This window comes from Phoca vitulina, unplaced genomic scaffold (assembly GCF_004348235.1).
Source record: "Phoca vitulina isolate PV1807 unplaced genomic scaffold, GSC_HSeal_1.0 scaffold7, whole genome shotgun sequence".
Classification (NCBI taxonomy): Eukaryota; Metazoa; Chordata; class Mammalia; order Carnivora; family Phocidae; genus Phoca; species Phoca vitulina.
The window spans coordinates 20095456-20112626 of record NW_022589710.1 but is presented as its reverse complement, the minus strand read 5'-3'; the positions used below and the strand labels follow the sequence as shown (position 1 = coordinate 20112626).

General features: G+C 37.9%; 1 protein-coding gene across 4 annotated transcripts in view; it reads left to right on the top strand.

Annotated features, from left to right (window-relative positions):
- The first annotated feature begins 742 nt into the window (after positions 1-742).
- The window catches only part of MIS18BP1 (MIS18 binding protein 1), a 47102-nt gene continuing 30673 nt past the window's right edge, over positions 743-17171 (top strand). For 3 of the 4 annotated variants that reach the window (XM_032405027.1, XM_032405028.1, XM_032405029.1), the window contains exons 1-3: positions 1995-2378; positions 6072-6710; positions 11022-11494. In XM_032405027.1, the coding sequence (XP_032260918.1) occupies positions 6170-6710; positions 11022-11494 (1014 nt within the window). In that variant the 5' untranslated portion in view covers positions 1995-2378; positions 6072-6169. Of the gene's footprint in view, positions 1838-1994; positions 2379-6071; positions 6711-10683; positions 10795-11021; positions 11495-17171 lie in introns of those variants that run through there. The other variant, XM_032405030.1, reaches the window with a different exon arrangement.

Sequence of the window (17171 nt, the reverse complement as noted above, 5' to 3'; positions counted from 1 at the left end):
AATCTAAAATCCTGTTTCAGGGCTTACAACTGTAGGATTTCTCAACCCTTGGCATTATTGACATTTTAGATTGGATAATTCTTTGTAGTGGAGGGGCTGTCCTGCACACTGTAGGATGTTTAGCAGCATTCCTGTCCTCTACTCACTAGATGCCAGTGGCATTCCTCTCACTTGTGGTATTTATGATTTAAACGTCTCCAAACATTGCCAAATGCCCTGCCGGGGGGAGGGGGTTACAAATCACCCTTGGTTGAGAGCTATTGGCCTTGAAGAAAGAGCATCTTTTTTTCTAATTCTCCCCAAAATGCAAAATGCTCTATGGTCAATTAGTACCCTGCTGGAACTTACCATTGTCCTGGGAATATTCCTCCAGGCTAAGCAGACCCAGATGCCTTGGCAGCAGCTCCCACACAGTGTGAGGCTTCCATTCCCTTCCTCCTCTGTCTGTCCTTTGGACCCTAAGTGGGTCTGCATGTGTTCGCATTAGTAACAGACTTAAGCCTGGACAGATTATCACAAATGGCTGACTGAACCTTAAAGGAAGGCCCATCCAGGGCAGTTATGTTGATGTCCCAATGGACAAATGAACATTGTCCCTTTGCTTGTATGCCTTCTCATCATAGTTTGTTATCCACAAACTGTTTCCTCCAGTTTTGTTTGGAAAATCATTAGTCATCCTTATATCAATAGCTGTTGCTGTTCACCCTGGAGCATGCTATATACTAGTTATTTCTCACATGAAAAGTGATTATTTAAAAAATAAAAGTTTATATTTCTGAGTGTCTACCCTTAATATTATAAGGTTCCTATTCTGGCTGAAAGTGTGAGCCATGGCCATCTCCATAACAGGCATAGAGACCTCTCATATTTCTATCTCAGATGCTTTGGAATATGAATGCCTATCTCCTCAAAGTCTCTCTCACACAATGTACATTTCATACGCTTTCATACATGTCACTTAACAGATATCTTAAGTCTAGCTTTTCCCAAAAATCTGGTGCAAATTAATGTCCAGCCATTTTCTCATTATGCTGCACAGACAGAAACTTCATTTTATCTATGTAGATTTGCTTTCCTCTCCTCACCTCAACTGTTTTCTTCTCCTTACTTGCATTTATTTGCATATTTTAGATTTATATTTCGAACTCTGAATATTCGATGTGCACAAGATTTAGTGAAAACAGAATTTAGACGAGGGGATTGCAAAAGTCACTTTAAACAATTAATCCATTACAACCAGTTCAGTCCAGTGTTAACGGAAAAATGCGATATATGGTTCTAGGATGCTGCGGAATTTTCCTGGATGAGGAATACAATGAACTCTCCTGTCCCATGCTGACTTGTTGGGGAGGGGGACGGAGTTAATGGAGAGAAGATGCTGGATCAGAGCCGGAGGGGTTTAGAACGGAAAACATTTGTTACTCCTCTGGCTCCTCCTTCTCCGCCCCTAAGACTGAAACAGGGCGCCGTGTGCAATGCTTCCAGCCAGCGAATGCGTCTTGCCAAGGCGCTGAGGTGAAGGATGCACCATAATCCGCGGTGTTTAGAGTAGAGCATCACTGGCAGGGCTGAGTCTCAGTGCACCGTCACAAACTGCTTTGCAACAGAGTCGTCAAGATTAAAGCTTTTGGGATTCGATAAAATCAGGTTCAGAAAACATCACTTGGGGAACAGCTTGGGGAAACAGCTCAAATTAAACATTCCATTGCAAGTATAACTTTGCATTCAGTCTTTTATCCTCTCAAGAACAAAACGTTCTTTCTCATTCTCAAATGAGACGGCCATAGAAAACTAAAAGCTCTCTCAAACGTACTCGGAAAGCTGTTTCTTCAGACAGGTAAGCAACAGATAACACCACCAGCTATCAAACCAGTGGGGGAGGAGGGTAGCTGAGAAAGGCCAAACTTAAAAAACCGCGGTAGCGCAGGAGAGCGCAAGCGACGTCTGACGTAAGCCTTCCTGCCGCAGAGCATAACGGGAGGAGCGGCGAAAGGCGCTAGGGGCGCGCGCCCTCTGAAAACGAAACGAATTCTGCAGAAGACTAGAGCGGCGCTTTCGGTACTCTTGTCAGCTTGGGGTTACCCTCCTTTTGTGGAAACAGCCCATTGTCCGCGCGGTAGGGGCCACCCCGTTTTCTCGAGTCGCACGGTGACGCAGTTCCTGAGCGCGCCAGTAGGGGCTGGCTGAAGGGCGGGCTCTTCAAATTTGAATTCCCAAACTGTTGTGGGTGTCAGGGAACCTCGCGGAGGAAGTGAGGGTCACCTGAGGCCGGGCTGCGGGGGGCTGGAGCTAACTTGGGCCAGAGGCGCGAGCCTTGACCCCACGCGAAGCCAAGCCCGGACTGCCGCCTTCTACCCCTTTCAGGCCCTTCACCCAAGGTATGAACTTGCCCCGGTCCCCTCGCCTCCTGCCATCGGTCCCCTCTGGCGCTGAGAGTCCCAGCCCCTCAGCGTTTTCGGCCCGCGTGGGCTTTTGTACGTTTTTGGCATTGGTAGGGGTCTCAAAACTGCTCATTCGTTGTGTACATAGTTGTTGCGTGTCTACTTTCGTTCAGATTCGTTTCGATGGTGAACGCTCGAGGCCTTTGTTCTAAAATCACTTATAGTAAAAAAACTTTTACGTTAGAGTGATTTGTGTGCATCACTGCCCTTGGACCCAATGATCCACGGTGCTATAGAAACAGTTGAACCATCGAGCTCATTTCTTCTGGTTAAATTACACAATGGTTGCAAACATACGTAGATGTTAATAAAATTATTTAGAAAATGGAGGGCCCCTTCATCCCACTTTTCAAAGTTAAACACTGTTCACAATTTGGTACACTTCCAGATTTTTTTTCCCTATGCTCATGTGTTTTACAGCAATGCAATTGTACGTCCTCTTCTATTCCTTCCTTTTTTATTTAATATATCCTAGCTATTTTCTATGTCAGTACATATTCAGGAATATATCTTTTTATTGAATACATAGAATTCAATTGTATGGGTGTAGTAGCACCATAATGGTGGAGATCTAAATTGTTTATAGTTTGTCCTGTACTTCAGTGAACTGTATAGTGCTTGTTTAAGGACTTGGGTCTTGAAGTCAGACTTAGGTCCTGCTCTTAATCATTGTCAGTGGGACCTTGGGTAGGTTATTTAACTACCTGTGCCTTAGTTTCCTTCAAAACTCTCCAGAATTGCTGTAAGGTTATGTAGTGTCTGATGTACATGCAGTAAATATTGACTGTTAGTACCACTTACATATTTGCATTCTTCATGTAGTTGTTTCTGTAAGAAAAAGATTTAGAAATGGAATTTCTTAGTCGATAGCATGCACACCTATATTTTGAAATTGATCTTTTCCAATCTGATAAACAAGAAGACCCACTGTTTTAATATGCATCTCTTCACTTATTAGTAAAATGAAGTGTCATTTGACTCAGTGGCTTTTTGTATTCTTTATTAATTGCCTTTCATGCCTTCTGGCCATTTTCTGTGTTGATCATTTTTTTAAATTGATTCATTTGGTCACTTTGAATGTTATTTATAGTAATTGAGTTGAATCAATTCCTTAGAATGTCAAGTGCTGGGGTTTTTTGTTTGTTTCCCCCCAAGTGTATCATTTGCCAGTTAACTTAAAATTCCTCTCATTTTTTCCCATCTCCACCTCCCAGTTTTGGTTAGTGTGCTTTGGGATTTTTTACCCTTTCCATTATAATTACAATAATAATAATAATAATAATTATTATTATTATTATTATTACTGCTACCACTATAGTAAATTCCTAGAAGAACTTTTCATGTAATTTTGGGAAGAAGAGTAATAGTTACATTTAGAATCATATCCATGATAAAAACAGTTGTTTAGCCTTACCTATATATTTACATACACTATAAAGTCCTCATAGCTATCTTTTTCATATAATGGTTTTCTCATGCCCGAGTCTTTATTTTAAATAAATAGCAATTTTTTTCTTAGTACATCAGCATTTGTCGATTTTCAGAATAAATGGCAACAATTAGATTTTCCAAATAGTTTTAAGCAGTTAGTGAAGCACAAGCATACCATTTTAGAATTCACCTTCTCTTCTCTAGTCCAAGAAGGAACTAACAATTTCTTGTTAGTGACCTCCATCTGTTAGGTTAAGCCTGTGCTTGGCCTTCAGGATATTCTTTTTCCTCAACCTGAGGAATGCCTGTTACTGAATCCCCATCCTCTAACATCTGTCTCTTCCATCAGAGTCTGAGCATCATAATCTGTTTTCTTTGTTTTGCTCTTTTGTTAACTAGGAGGAGAATGGGGCTTTAAGGGTTTGGCCTCTACTTGGTGATTTCCTGTTTTTCTTCTGTATCTATTCTGCAAAGCCTCTATGGTCAGAAAATCCTAGATAATTTTTTTCCTCTACATCCTCTTTTCCACCAACCACACTGAAACCACAACTATTGCCAACTCTTTTGGCGTCTGTTGAGTTGCTATTCATCACATAGTGGGAAGGAGGGGCTCCTAGGAATCTTCTGTGTCTTTTTTTGGAGGGGGGGTGGAATTTGAGGTTTTCCAGAATCTTGACTACTCACCTCCATCCTACTACATGTTTGAATTGGGAGGGAAGAGGTTGGGCAACATGAAAGAGGAGTTACATGCTGGTTCTTCGAGCCTTTCAGTGGGACCATAATTATCTGCCTTTAGATGAAAACAGTAATGTTTGTCTACTACAGATTGGGCCTGTTTTCAGTTCGACTAGTTTATTTGCATTTTATACTTCCTGTTGAGCATTTCATTAGGTTGTGAGGAATTGAGATTATGTGAACCTGTACATACTTTTCCAATTTTTAGTGTGCAGTTGTCCCAATTTATTCATTTTTTATTTTGAGAGTTTAAAGTGAACCACTAATGAGTATTTTAACTCTCAGCACAGGATTCCTATCACTAGCACATTGCCAAACACATAAATCTATGCATTACTAGTATATATTTACTGAATTAACATTCTGCGGAAGAATTCAGTAGTTTTTGTGTCACAGGACTAGATTGCCCAGATAGCCGCCTTTGTCAGCTCTTGTTATTGAGGAATATTTCCTTTTTTTCTCTTATAAACTGTTGGATAAAATGCTATTTGTGTCTGAATTTTTAACTTGCATACTTCTCACACAAGTTACTTAGAGATACTTGATTTCTTTGATCTGACTGCATTTGTATTTTCTGTGGTACACTTTTTGTTTATATGATGTCAAATACTGATTAGAATAGTTATAAATACAGCAATAGAGATGCAGTAAGTTGAAACTAGTAAGTTCCAAGCTCCTTAGGTGGAAATGTTTTATTTATTTACCAAGTATTACAAAATGCAACTATATGGTTCATCACCTAGAATCTTAATTTGTAGGTGTGGGAAATAAAATATATTTATAAAAACAAGCTAAAACAAGTCTAAGACCATGTATGCTCAAGTACATGATTTCCTCTAAAAATTCTAAATAGCATTAATTTTTTAAAAAATCATAATGAGTATAGTTTACTTTTGATTTGAGAGTTTTTCAACCAAAACCTCATAGTTAAAATGTTCAGCAGCATAACAAAATCAGGATTGGGAATTATTTAACTAAAAACTTGAGTGAATCTTTCAGCTTTCATTAGGATGTATCATCTTAGCTGCTGCCTTAAAATTTAAGTGCCTAAAAGGAAAAGTGATGTTTGTGAAATTTAATCTTTTATAGTCTAATATAGTGCCATATGCAGATGTGATTTAATGCTTTTTGATGCAGATATTGGATTGGAACCTCCAGGACTTGAGGTTCAAGTATGTTTAAAAATCAGATACTCAAAGTTCAATTTTTATAGTTACTAAGTAGATGATTTGGTGAATACTGCTTTTTTCTAGAGAAGTAAATTTGAAGACCAAACTGTTCATCTAAAATAATAATAAAATGAGTCTTTAAGAAAAATATAAAGCCTTAGATTTGTGAGCTATAGATTATCCAGTGTTGTTATGAACCAGTTAAGCCTTTTAATTAGAATAATACTGTTACGGAAAGCAAATAAACTTTTTTGCACCAAAGCATGATAAAGGTTGATTTCACATTGAATTACAGGTTCCTCTGGGCCCCTGCTGAATGAAGGTCTGCTATCCTGAATACTGTGTTTAAGTGAATTATCTGTTAGAGAAAATTTGTTTCTACTGTGTATCAAGATGATCGCAACACCTTTGAAACATCCAGGAATTTATTTGTCTTCAGAGACATCTTCTCAAAGAAGAAATACGCCCATGCATGCAATCTTTTTTGACAGCATTCCTGCAGGCACACTTACTCCTGTAAAAGATTTGGCAAAATATCAGAACCCCTCTTTAACATTGAGTGACCATAAAAAGAATCATTTTCTAGAAGTGACAAATTTTAATAATAAAAATATATTTCATTCCACCATGCTAGCAGAGGCTACCACCTCTAACAGCTCTCTTAATATCAGTGCTATAAAGCCCAATAAGGATAGATTAAAAAACAAAGCAAACTATGAATCACCAGGAAAAATATTTCAAAGAATGAAAGAAAAAGTACTGCGTGACAAGCAAGAACAAGCATCAGGAAACTGTAGTTTGTTGGAACCACCGAAAAGTGAAAAGAAAATTTTCACTCCTAAAGGAGCTGAGAAAAGAGTATTGCAGCATACCTACGTCTGTAAAGAAAAGGAAAACAACAAATCATCCCAATCAGATAACAGTTCACCAAGAGGTTAGTTTTATTATGTGTTGATTGAAAAGCTATGATGTGTTGTGTTTATTGTGTCTGATACTGTTTTAGGTACTCAGGATACAAGAGTGAACAAAATGGACAAAAGTCCCAACCCTTGTGTAACTAGCTCATATTTAGGTGGTGGGGGAGAGAGATTTAAATAGTTTTTATGGTACAATAGAAGAGAAGTGCTATGGAAAGAAAAGACAGAGTAAGGATGATGGGGAGGGTTGAGTGGGCTGCAGTTTTCCATGTGGCGGTCAGGATATGGTTCAATGAGAAGATGGCATGTGAGCCAAAAAATTAAAGGAGGTGATAGATACAGATAGAATATTGGAAGAATTGGGAAGGATGATGCAGACAAAGTAACAGCTGATACAAATACCCTGGAATAGGAGCATTCCTCAAAAATTCAAGAACCAGCTATGAGATTAGTGTATCATAGAGTGAGTGGACAGAAGTGGGGAGCAGGGGACAGATAGAGTCAGATGATGTAGAGCCTTATAGGTGAATGTTAAGAGTTTGGGCTTTTATGTGAGCAAATAACCCTCAGTGGAGGGTTCTGAGCAGAGAAATGAGAAGATCTGACTTATATTTTTAAAATATCACTTGCTGTCAATTTGAAATAGTGCATTTATCTAGGTGAGATAAGGTGTTGGTTTGGTTTAGGTGGTAGCAGTGAAAATAATAAGTGGTTGGATTCTGGGTGTATTTTGAAGGAAGAGCTCATAAACTGGGTGTGGAATGTAAAGATATAAAAAGTTATATAAAGAAAGTAAAAATCTTTTTAAAAGGATAAAAGGTATATATCTTTTATATATCTTTTATAAAGATATAAAAAATGTAAAACCACCTGTAGGGTGTTTTTGTTTGTTTGTTTGGTTCTGGGTTTTTTTGCTTGAGTAGCTGTAAGGATGGAGTGATTTAACTGAAATGGGATAGACAGGGCTGGGAGGTGCCCAGTAATTAAGTTTTTTGTATGTTAATTTTGATATATCTATTAAAAATTGAAGTGTAGATATGATTAGGCTATTGAAAAAAATTAGTTGGGATTTAGGGAAGTGGTCCGGTGAGAAAAATACATCTGGGAATCATTAGCACTTAAATGGTATTTGAAGAGATTAAATGAGATCATCAAGGAGTAACTGTAGAAAGAGAAAACATTCAAGGATGAGTCCTGAGGCACCCCAAAATTTAGAAGTTAAGAATAAACGAACCACAAGAAGATTAGAAGGAGGAAGAAAAACGGGAAGTGATACTTTGGAAGCCAAAAGAACAAAACGCTTTTTTTTTTTTTTAAAGATTTTATTTATTTATTTGACAGAGAGAGACACAACGAGAGAGGGAACACAAGCAGGGGGAGTGGGAGAGGGGGAAGCAGGCTCCCGGCCGAGCAGGGAGCCCGATGCGGGGCTTGATCCCAGGACACTGGGATCATGACCTGAGCCGAAGGCAGACGCTTAACTCCTGAGCCACCCAGGCGCCCCAGAACAAAATGCTTTAAGGAAGGAGTCTTTCACTGTATCTAATGCTGCTAATCAGTCAAGTGAGGTGAAGGCTGAGATTTAACCATTGGATTTAGCAACATGAGGGTCATTGGTGGCTTTGATGGGGGGATTTGGTGGAGTGATAGGATCAAAAACGTGATTCAAAAGGGTTCAAGAGAGAATGTGAAGGAGAGAAATTGACAGTGGTAAGTATTGACAACTCTTTGAAGAGAGGAAAGAAATATGGGAAGTATGGTTTTAAAATAGTTTTGGGGTGGCTGGCTGTAGAGTGTGCAACTCTCAGTCTCAGGGTTGTTGAGTTCAAGCCCCATGTTGGGCCTAGAGCCTACTTAAATATATATATATATATTTTATTGTTTTTAATGTATGGTGAAAGAACATTTTTGTATGCTATTGGGACTGATCCAGTCGGGAAGGAAAAACTAAAATTGGTAGTATGATACCCTTGAGTAGTTGAGAGGGAACAGAATCTAAAAGTGGAAGTTTTGGCCTTAGCTAGGAACATAAACAGATCATAAATCAAACAAGAAGATAGGCAGTGTTATATGACTTAAGAAATAATCTGAAGTGGACAATAAAGCCATCAGCTGAAAGTGAGCATGAGAAACTGGTATTAAAGTTTGAGGAGGTGGGGGTTTAAATAACACAGGAAAGTGGAAGAGTAAATGGTCTATGCCTAAATTTGATTTCTTGTGCAACATTAAGGACCTACTTGAGACTTGTGAGCATGAACTTAAATGAGAGCAGTCAGTGTGGTTTTAAGTTTTCCTTTAGCCCTGCATAGGTGCTGCTGGGGAATAGGCAGGGAGTTGGATTTTATCAAGATTGTAATTTTATCAACTAGGATGAAGAGGACAGAGGAGTTGAGGTGTGTGTATAAGGGGACCATGAAAATTAAGTTAGTTATACAGAGAAAAGAGGACCTGAGGGAGATGAGGAAGTGTGAAGAAGTGTTAGGTGGTAGGATAGTCATTGGATTTCAGAGAATGATCTGGAAAGGTAGAATGATCAGAATTTGGGACATTTGAAATAGAGATTTTAATGAGTTGCAGTAATTGATAAACATATTTTACATGCACTATCTCCTAATCCTTTCAGCAGACACTATGGGTAGATGCTCACTTAATAGTCTAGGAAATGGGGCTTACAAAGAGGTTATGTCTGCTCCACATCTCACAGGTAGTAAGTGATGTGCTGAGAATTAATACAGGTACTTATTTGAAAGCCCATGCACTTCACTACACAATAGACTGTGGATATATTGTTGTATTTCAAAGACAGTGATATATTTTGATACAAAAAGCAGAGTTTCTAAGTGGGTTTAGGATGGAAGTAGGGGAGTACACAAAATCTATGTTTCATACAGTCTGGGAGAAAAGGGAGAAGCAAATAATGCACATTAAAGCATGTCTTATTTGTCAAGTGGAATTAGAGAGGAAGAAATAACTCACTGCTTTGAGAATCCAATGACTCTTTTCCCAGAAAATGCACAAATTTTGTATGTAATTTCAGAGACCTTTTGGAGAATCTGCATGGACTTTGTACTTAAGATAAATGACCTAGATTCTATAGTATGTTATATCTGATTGAATTACCTACTTGTCTTTACTGCATTGCCATGCCATTTCTAGTAGAATTAGTTAAATAGAATCTTACTCTTCTTTTATGATACACATCATTATAATAAAATCTTTATATTAAGATTTCTAAAGCTAAAGCTGCATATTTACTAAAGCATGATCACTACCAATTTTTATCAGAATATTTGAAATTAAACATATAAAGTAATTCAGTTTTTCTTCCAACTTTAAGTCTGTTACCTTCCCCTTTTTGTGTGAAAGAAACATTTCTACCTTCAAGAAATAAAACTTTAACCATCTAGGATATAAAGTAGAATAAAATGTAAGCAGTACTATTAGTCCCTACTTGTCTAGTAGATAAGCCTACCAGATTTTTGTCTTTGAAGGTCTACTAAAGAGATGTCAAAGGCATATAAATTATGATTGTGTCTGCTATTGAGTCACAACATTGCAACTTTTAACATACAAGCTACACCTCTTCAACTGTTCTTTCATGTTTTAGAAATTTACAGCAACCAGAAGCAGAAGCAGAATTTTCAAGACTGGATGGCACTTCATATATAATCTTAAGATATACCTCTCTGATTTGTGGCAGCACCAGAATTTTATTCCAGATCACTAAGCTTCTAAGTCCAGTAATAAACTTTTATCTAGAGCTGGCAAGTTATAACATGTAGAGTTTTTAAAAAATTCTTTCTCAGCATACTGTAGATACAGAGAATGTGATGAAAGCACAAGAAGATAAAAAGGGAAATGTAACTCATATCTTACAGAAGTATACTATATTGATCTGATCATTATTGAATGTAAGTAAAAGACATTTTTTTCTTCTCAGTGACTAATACAATTCAATTTCCTCTTTAAAAAAAAAACAACAAAACTCAACCTCAGTGCAAGAATTTCCTCTAGAATCATCAAATAGTACTTCCCTTCTGATAAAGCAAAAGATTCAATGTCAGCAGGAAAAGAAAGCATCTCTGCATAATTTAACTTATGGTAAAGTGCTTTTTGTTTTGTTGAATGTATAGTTGTATGTTCTAGATAATTATTCTCCCTATGTAGGCATCCCTTTCAGAGAAAGACTGAGCAGAAGGGTGGAGCATTCCTAACCTGAACACTTCTTTTTAATATAAACAGTTTGAATTATTCTATTTCTCTCTTTTAATTTCATATGATTCTTCTATAAATTCTTCTATAAATGTTTGGTCTTGTATTTTTTGCAGAGGCTCCATTTCTGAACCAAGAACATGAAAATGTTTCAGCTGCAGGATTCTCCAGCAAGGCATTACCTAGAGCTCAGTTGGCTAAACAAATTCTTCACTCAAGGGAGAATACATTTGTAACCACGAAGTCTAAAAAGGACACCTTTGTTTTAGAAGGCGTTGATTCTGTTATTGAAAAATCCCAAAATACTACTGTTGACACTCTCAATACTAACTGTGTTCCTGTTAAAAATGGTCAGTCAATGGTTTCTGATAGTAAGATGACAACAGAAAGGACTTCACAACAGGAAATTAATGAGAACACAATGCCCAGAGAGACTGATCTTCTGGGTTCCATGAATGATACATGTAAAATTGTGCTTGCAACTCCAAGATTTCATATAACAATACCTCGGAAATCAAAAAGAAATGCTTCAAATCATTCTCCTCCAAATACACTTCAAACTCTTACAAATGGAGTTAAAAATAATAAGGTAGGACAACTTAAGGCAGATTTACATTTATGTTTTTACCCTCTCGTTCTTCAAGAACTGAGCTCTTAAGCTGTCATTAACAGTAGCTTCATTTTTTTTGTTTTATTATTTAGTGTAGAGGCATTGTGGCCTAGTTGAAGAGAGCATTGGGTTGAAAGTAAGAGAATCCAAGTGTTAAGTCTTAACCTTGCTCTATTACTAGTTGTATAATCTTCAACAATTTACTTACTCCCTTTGGGGATGAATACTGAGTTCATTTCTGTTCTTAATTTTTTTTTTTCTGATTCTTGGAGTACGATTAACAGCAATTAAAAGAGAAAGGGATTATAGCTTCTGAAGACTTGAGAATTTTTCCTATTGTAAAATAATACAGAGTGATCCATAAAACACTTTAGGCTATCACACTATGTTACATTAGGATAAATTCTCTGAAGTGGAATGGAATACAAGTTCAAGGAGAAAGATAGAATGTAAATTTTCCAATTGTTAAAGGTTTGTCCATAAATTTTTAAAAGGATGATAGTGGTATTTAAATTCCATCTAAATTTGAGGGGTGCCTGGCTGGTTCAGTAAAGCATGCAACTCTTGATCTTAGGGTTGTAAGTTCAAGCCCCATGTTGGAAGTGTGATGTAACAGTTATAGTTTTGGGTTTTTTTTTTTTTTTAAGATTTATTTTTATATTAGAGAGAGAGAGTACATGAGGGGTGGGGGTGGTTTGCAGACAGAGAAGGAGAGAATCCTCAAGCCAACTCATTGCTGAGTGTGGAGCCCAATGTGGGGCTCGATCCCAAGACCCCTAGATCATGACCTAAGCTGAAATCAAGAGTCGGACGCTCAACCAAATGAGCCACCCGGGCATCCCACAACAGTTACAGTTTTATATCTCAATGTATTCTTTGGAAATTGCATTATTTGCAAATATTTAGACTTTAACAATGAAAATTTTTAGATGTTGCTTTAAAAATGTGTGAGGTGAGTTGAGCAAAAAAGTTTGAAGACAACTGTAATGGGAGATCCCACAGTACTAATTCTGTCATTGCTACAGTGCTGTTTATCTTACTTACTACAAGAAGATCAAGCCTCCCAAGACTCTTATCTATATACAGTTCTGTATATCCCCTAGTTCTGACCCAGTCTGTCTCTCATCTCCAAACATTGCATTGTACCCTCTTGAACTCAAGGTGTATCATCAGCAAAATGTTAAATTCTCAATTAATTTTCGGTGAACATTTCTTAACCTTGCTCTAACCAAAATATGGCTTCTTTTCTTAAATGGTGGCTCTTTTTTCTCCCATATCCCACAATGTTGGACCTAAAGAGGATATAATGTATCTCTTTTGTTTCTCATTATTATTTCAGGCCATTTTCCTTCTCTTTAATACAATCCCTCCCCCTCTCCTCAGCTTCTTTGAAATAAGTGCTATAAGACTTTATCACTCCCTGTTCCTTCCTATATAATACAACCTGCTAGTCAAGACCTTGCATTACTATTAAAGCGTTTAACACCTGTTACTTTTTCTTCTGCTACTATTTTCTGTCATCAACTCTGGTCACACTAACATCCATATAGATGATCCATCCAGCCTCCTTGAATTCTTGATCTTAAATGACCTTTCCTTTACCATTACCCTCTACCCTAGTCATACTCGTACCTTGTCTTTGCCAGTATGCACCAGATTCTCACTTTCAAGCATCCTGCTCTCCAACTCCTGCCTTTCCAGATCATTCTACCCCTAGCATCAATACTCTACCTTACTAAGGCACCCTTTAGTCCATCAATGCTCTCCTGTCCTCATTTCCCTCTTTACCTTATAGATTCCATGGTCCCATCATTATAACATTCCCTTGATTTAACTCTCAGGTCTCTTGCTTTTCCCTCTGTTATCTCTCTCTTTTTTTTTTTTTTTAAAGATTTTATTTATTTGAGAGAGAGAGAGCATGAGAGGGGAGAGGGTCAGAGGGAGAAGCAGACTCCCTGCTGAGCTGGGAACCCAGTGCGGGACTCGATCCCGGGACTCCAGGATCATGACCTGAGCCGAAGGCAGTCGCTTAACCAACTGAGCCACCCAGGCGCCCCTCCCTCTGTTCTCTTTTGACCAAGTTGTGATCCTAGTTAAATTTCACTCATATACCTAAGAAGCAACAGGCAGGGGTACCTGGGTGGTCCAGTTTGGCTGAGCATCCAACTCTGTTTCGGCTCAGGTCGTGATCTCAGGTTTGTGAGATTGAGCCCCATGTTGGACTCTGTGCTCAGCACAGATTCTGCCTAAGACTCTCCCTCTGCCTCTCCCCCCTCCTCTTTCTCTAAAATAAATAAATCTTAAAAAAAAAGAAAAAAAGGCAACAGGTGGCTGGAACAAAATGCACAACCACACTGGTCTCATTTTAAATTTGAGAGCAAACCTTAAGTGGGCTCTCAGTATTGAACATCAGTCCTGCTATACTTCACTTGTTAATCCACTTGACTTTCCTAGAATAATATTTCATGCTTTTTCTCTCTTAAAACTTCCAAATCTCCTCTCTCTGCCTCATTCTCAATTTATTGAACCTCATATTCCCATTACCAAATCCACCAATCTACTTGCTGCTCTCTCCACATATTCTGCTTCCCCTTCTCTTGTAATGGATGAACAATCTGTGCTCCCTTTTCAAGGCCAATTCATTTCCTCTTACCACCTAAAGAACTTTGTCTCTCTGATTATACCCTCAGGTGTTTCCTCTCTTCTGGAAAATTCCCGTTAACATTTAAATGTGCTGAAACGTGGCCTGCATTTAAAAAAAGTGCAGAGAAAAAGTCCACCTTCCTGTTACTCCCTATCCTATTCCATCTATCACCCCATTTTTTTGTTTGTTTCCATTTACTGTGAAACACCTTGAAAGAGGTATATGTATTCACAGTTTTTGCTTCTTCTTATTCCCTCTTAAATATGTTCTACTTTGGACATTCAGAAATCACTCCATGAAGATTGCCCTTTGCAGGTTCACCAGTGATTTCCATATCACCAAACCCAATAATTATTATTTCTTATTATTCTGTTGCTCACAAGGGTTTAACACAGTGAATCAAAACATCCTTCTTAAAACATTATATTGCTTTTTATTTTGAATTCCATGATATCTTACTCTTGATTTTCTACTGTCTCACTGGCCATTCTTCTCATTCCCCTTTGCTGCTTCCTGTCAAGACTGTATTATCCAGTGCTGTAGCTTTAAATTCCATTTCTCTACAGGTAGTTCCCAAATATATATCTCCAGTCCAGAACATTCTCCTAAACCCCACACTCATATATTCAATTGTCTATAGGGCTTCTCCATTGATACCTAATAGGCATCTCAGATTTAGTATGTCCAAAACTAAACTCTTGATTTCTTCCCCAAAAACTTCTCTCTATTGTGTCCCATATTGGTACATAGTAATACCACTCCCCCAAATACTTAGGTTAAAAAATTTAGATTCATTTGAGACTCTTGTTTTTCTATCATACTCCACATCCAAACTGTGAGGAAATCCTGTTGGCTCTCCTGTCCTGAATCTGGCCACTTCTCACTATTCAGCCACTACCTCTTAGTCCAGGACACCATAATCTCTTGGATTACTACAATAGCCTAATGGTCTCCTTGCTCCCCCTGTTGCCTCTCTCTCCTTCATTCTGTTTTTCAGACAGAAGCCAGAATCATCATCATCATCATCATCATCATCATCATCATCATCATCTTTTTTTTTTTTTTTTAAGAGTCTATTTGTTTACCCTAGAGGAAAAGAGTGTACACGAGCAGGGGAAGGGGGAGAGGGAGAGAGAAGCTTTAAGCAGACTCCTCGCTGAGCGCATGGCCCTACACAGGGCTCGATCCCATGACCCTGAGATCATGACCTGAGCTGAAATGAAGAGTCTGATATTTAACCAACTGAGCCTCCCGGGTGCCCTGCCAGAATCTTTATATAGTCCAATTTCTCCCAAGTAACCCCTTAAGATATTAAATCATGTCACTACTCTGCTCAAAATCCTCTAGTAACTTTTTTTTTTTTTAAGTATTTATTTATTTGAGAGAGAGAATGAGAGAGAGAGCACATGAGGGGGGGAGGGTCAGAGGGAGAAGCAGACTCCCTGCTGAGCAGGGAGCCCGTTGCAGGACTCGATCTAGGGACTCCAGGATCATGACCTGAGCTGAAGGCAGTCACTTAACCAACTGAGCCACCCAGGTGCCCATCCTCTAGTAACTTTTTATCTCAAGAGAAAACCCTAAGCCTTTACTATAGTTTACAGGATTCCCACATAATTCAGTCCTTGACATGCCTAACCTCATCTCTTACTCCCCTCTCTTGCTCTCTTGCTTATTCCTTTCGAGCTACTGTGGACTCTATGCTATCTACTTGGGGACTTTGTACCTGTTCCCTTTGCCTGGAAGAATCTATTCCCAGGTAACCCATATGTCTTATCCTTCACTTTATTCACTTCTCTGTTCCAAGACCTTCCTTATCATATCTAAGTAAGCATGTCTTGTACTTATTTTTGATAATAATCACTGCCAGACATTATTTGTCCATTTGTTTGGATATAACCACCACCACCCCACTTGCTTCTACACATCCACCCCCCAGCCCCCGTGAGTGCACGTTAGCATACACACACATGAATGTTTGCTCTAATAGGGCAGCCATTTTGTTTCTTGCCAAATCCCACTGCCTAAAACAGTGCCTGGCATATAGTAGAGGTCAGAAATATTTTGCTGAATGAATATGAATGAACGTTTTGATATTTTATGTAAGCAGGATGGTACAAGATTCTGGAGCCAGGATTCCCAGATTTGTAACCAATCTGTGCCCCTAACTAGCTGTGTGTGACCTGGGCAAGTTACTTAACTTGACTTTACACTTTCTTTATCTACAAAATGAATAAAGTATTACCTGCCTCCTAGTGTTATGAGGATAACATGAGTCATTGAATCTAAGATGCTTGGAACATCGCCTAGTATTATTTTTTATTTTTAATGTCATCTCCATCTGACTGTTCCATGATCTATCTTAGATAATTCCAAGTGTGGAAGTATTAAAAATAAAAAAGGAATTTCGTTGCCTGTTTGTAATTGAGGAAAAATATAAAATAAAAAATAAACATAATTGAGGAGAAGTGCAATAACTAGGAGCACCTTCCATTTTAGCATCTTTATCTGGCTCAGCATAAAACTACCACTGAAGAATTTGTCTTTACAAATTTATAATTTTTTGTAGGTAAAGTAAATGGCTACTCAAATTAGTTATTTTATGACTTTCGCTGAATTTCTCATCAGAAATAATTCAGTGTTGTTACTCAGTAGAAGCAATTTCTCAACACAGACATTCACAGAAATTTTCCTCTACAATAAGATTTTGTCCTAAAATAATTCTCTGAGCTGTTTAGATATTTGCTCTGGAATAGAATGCTGTTAAATACAGATTATTAGCAATCACCTTTGTAGTTAAAGAAAATTAAATGCAACTCCAAATCAACTTTGCAAAAAAAAAAAGAAAAATGCTATATTTTTTAGGGATAAGAATGATGGTGAAGTGTATACTTCACAACTGACTCTTTTATCTAAGTTAGGTCTTTTGTCTTTAATGGATACCTTAGAATTTTCGGGGATTTTTTTTTTTTTTCTCCAGTGGTTGAGATATTTGATATTAAGAATATTTGATGT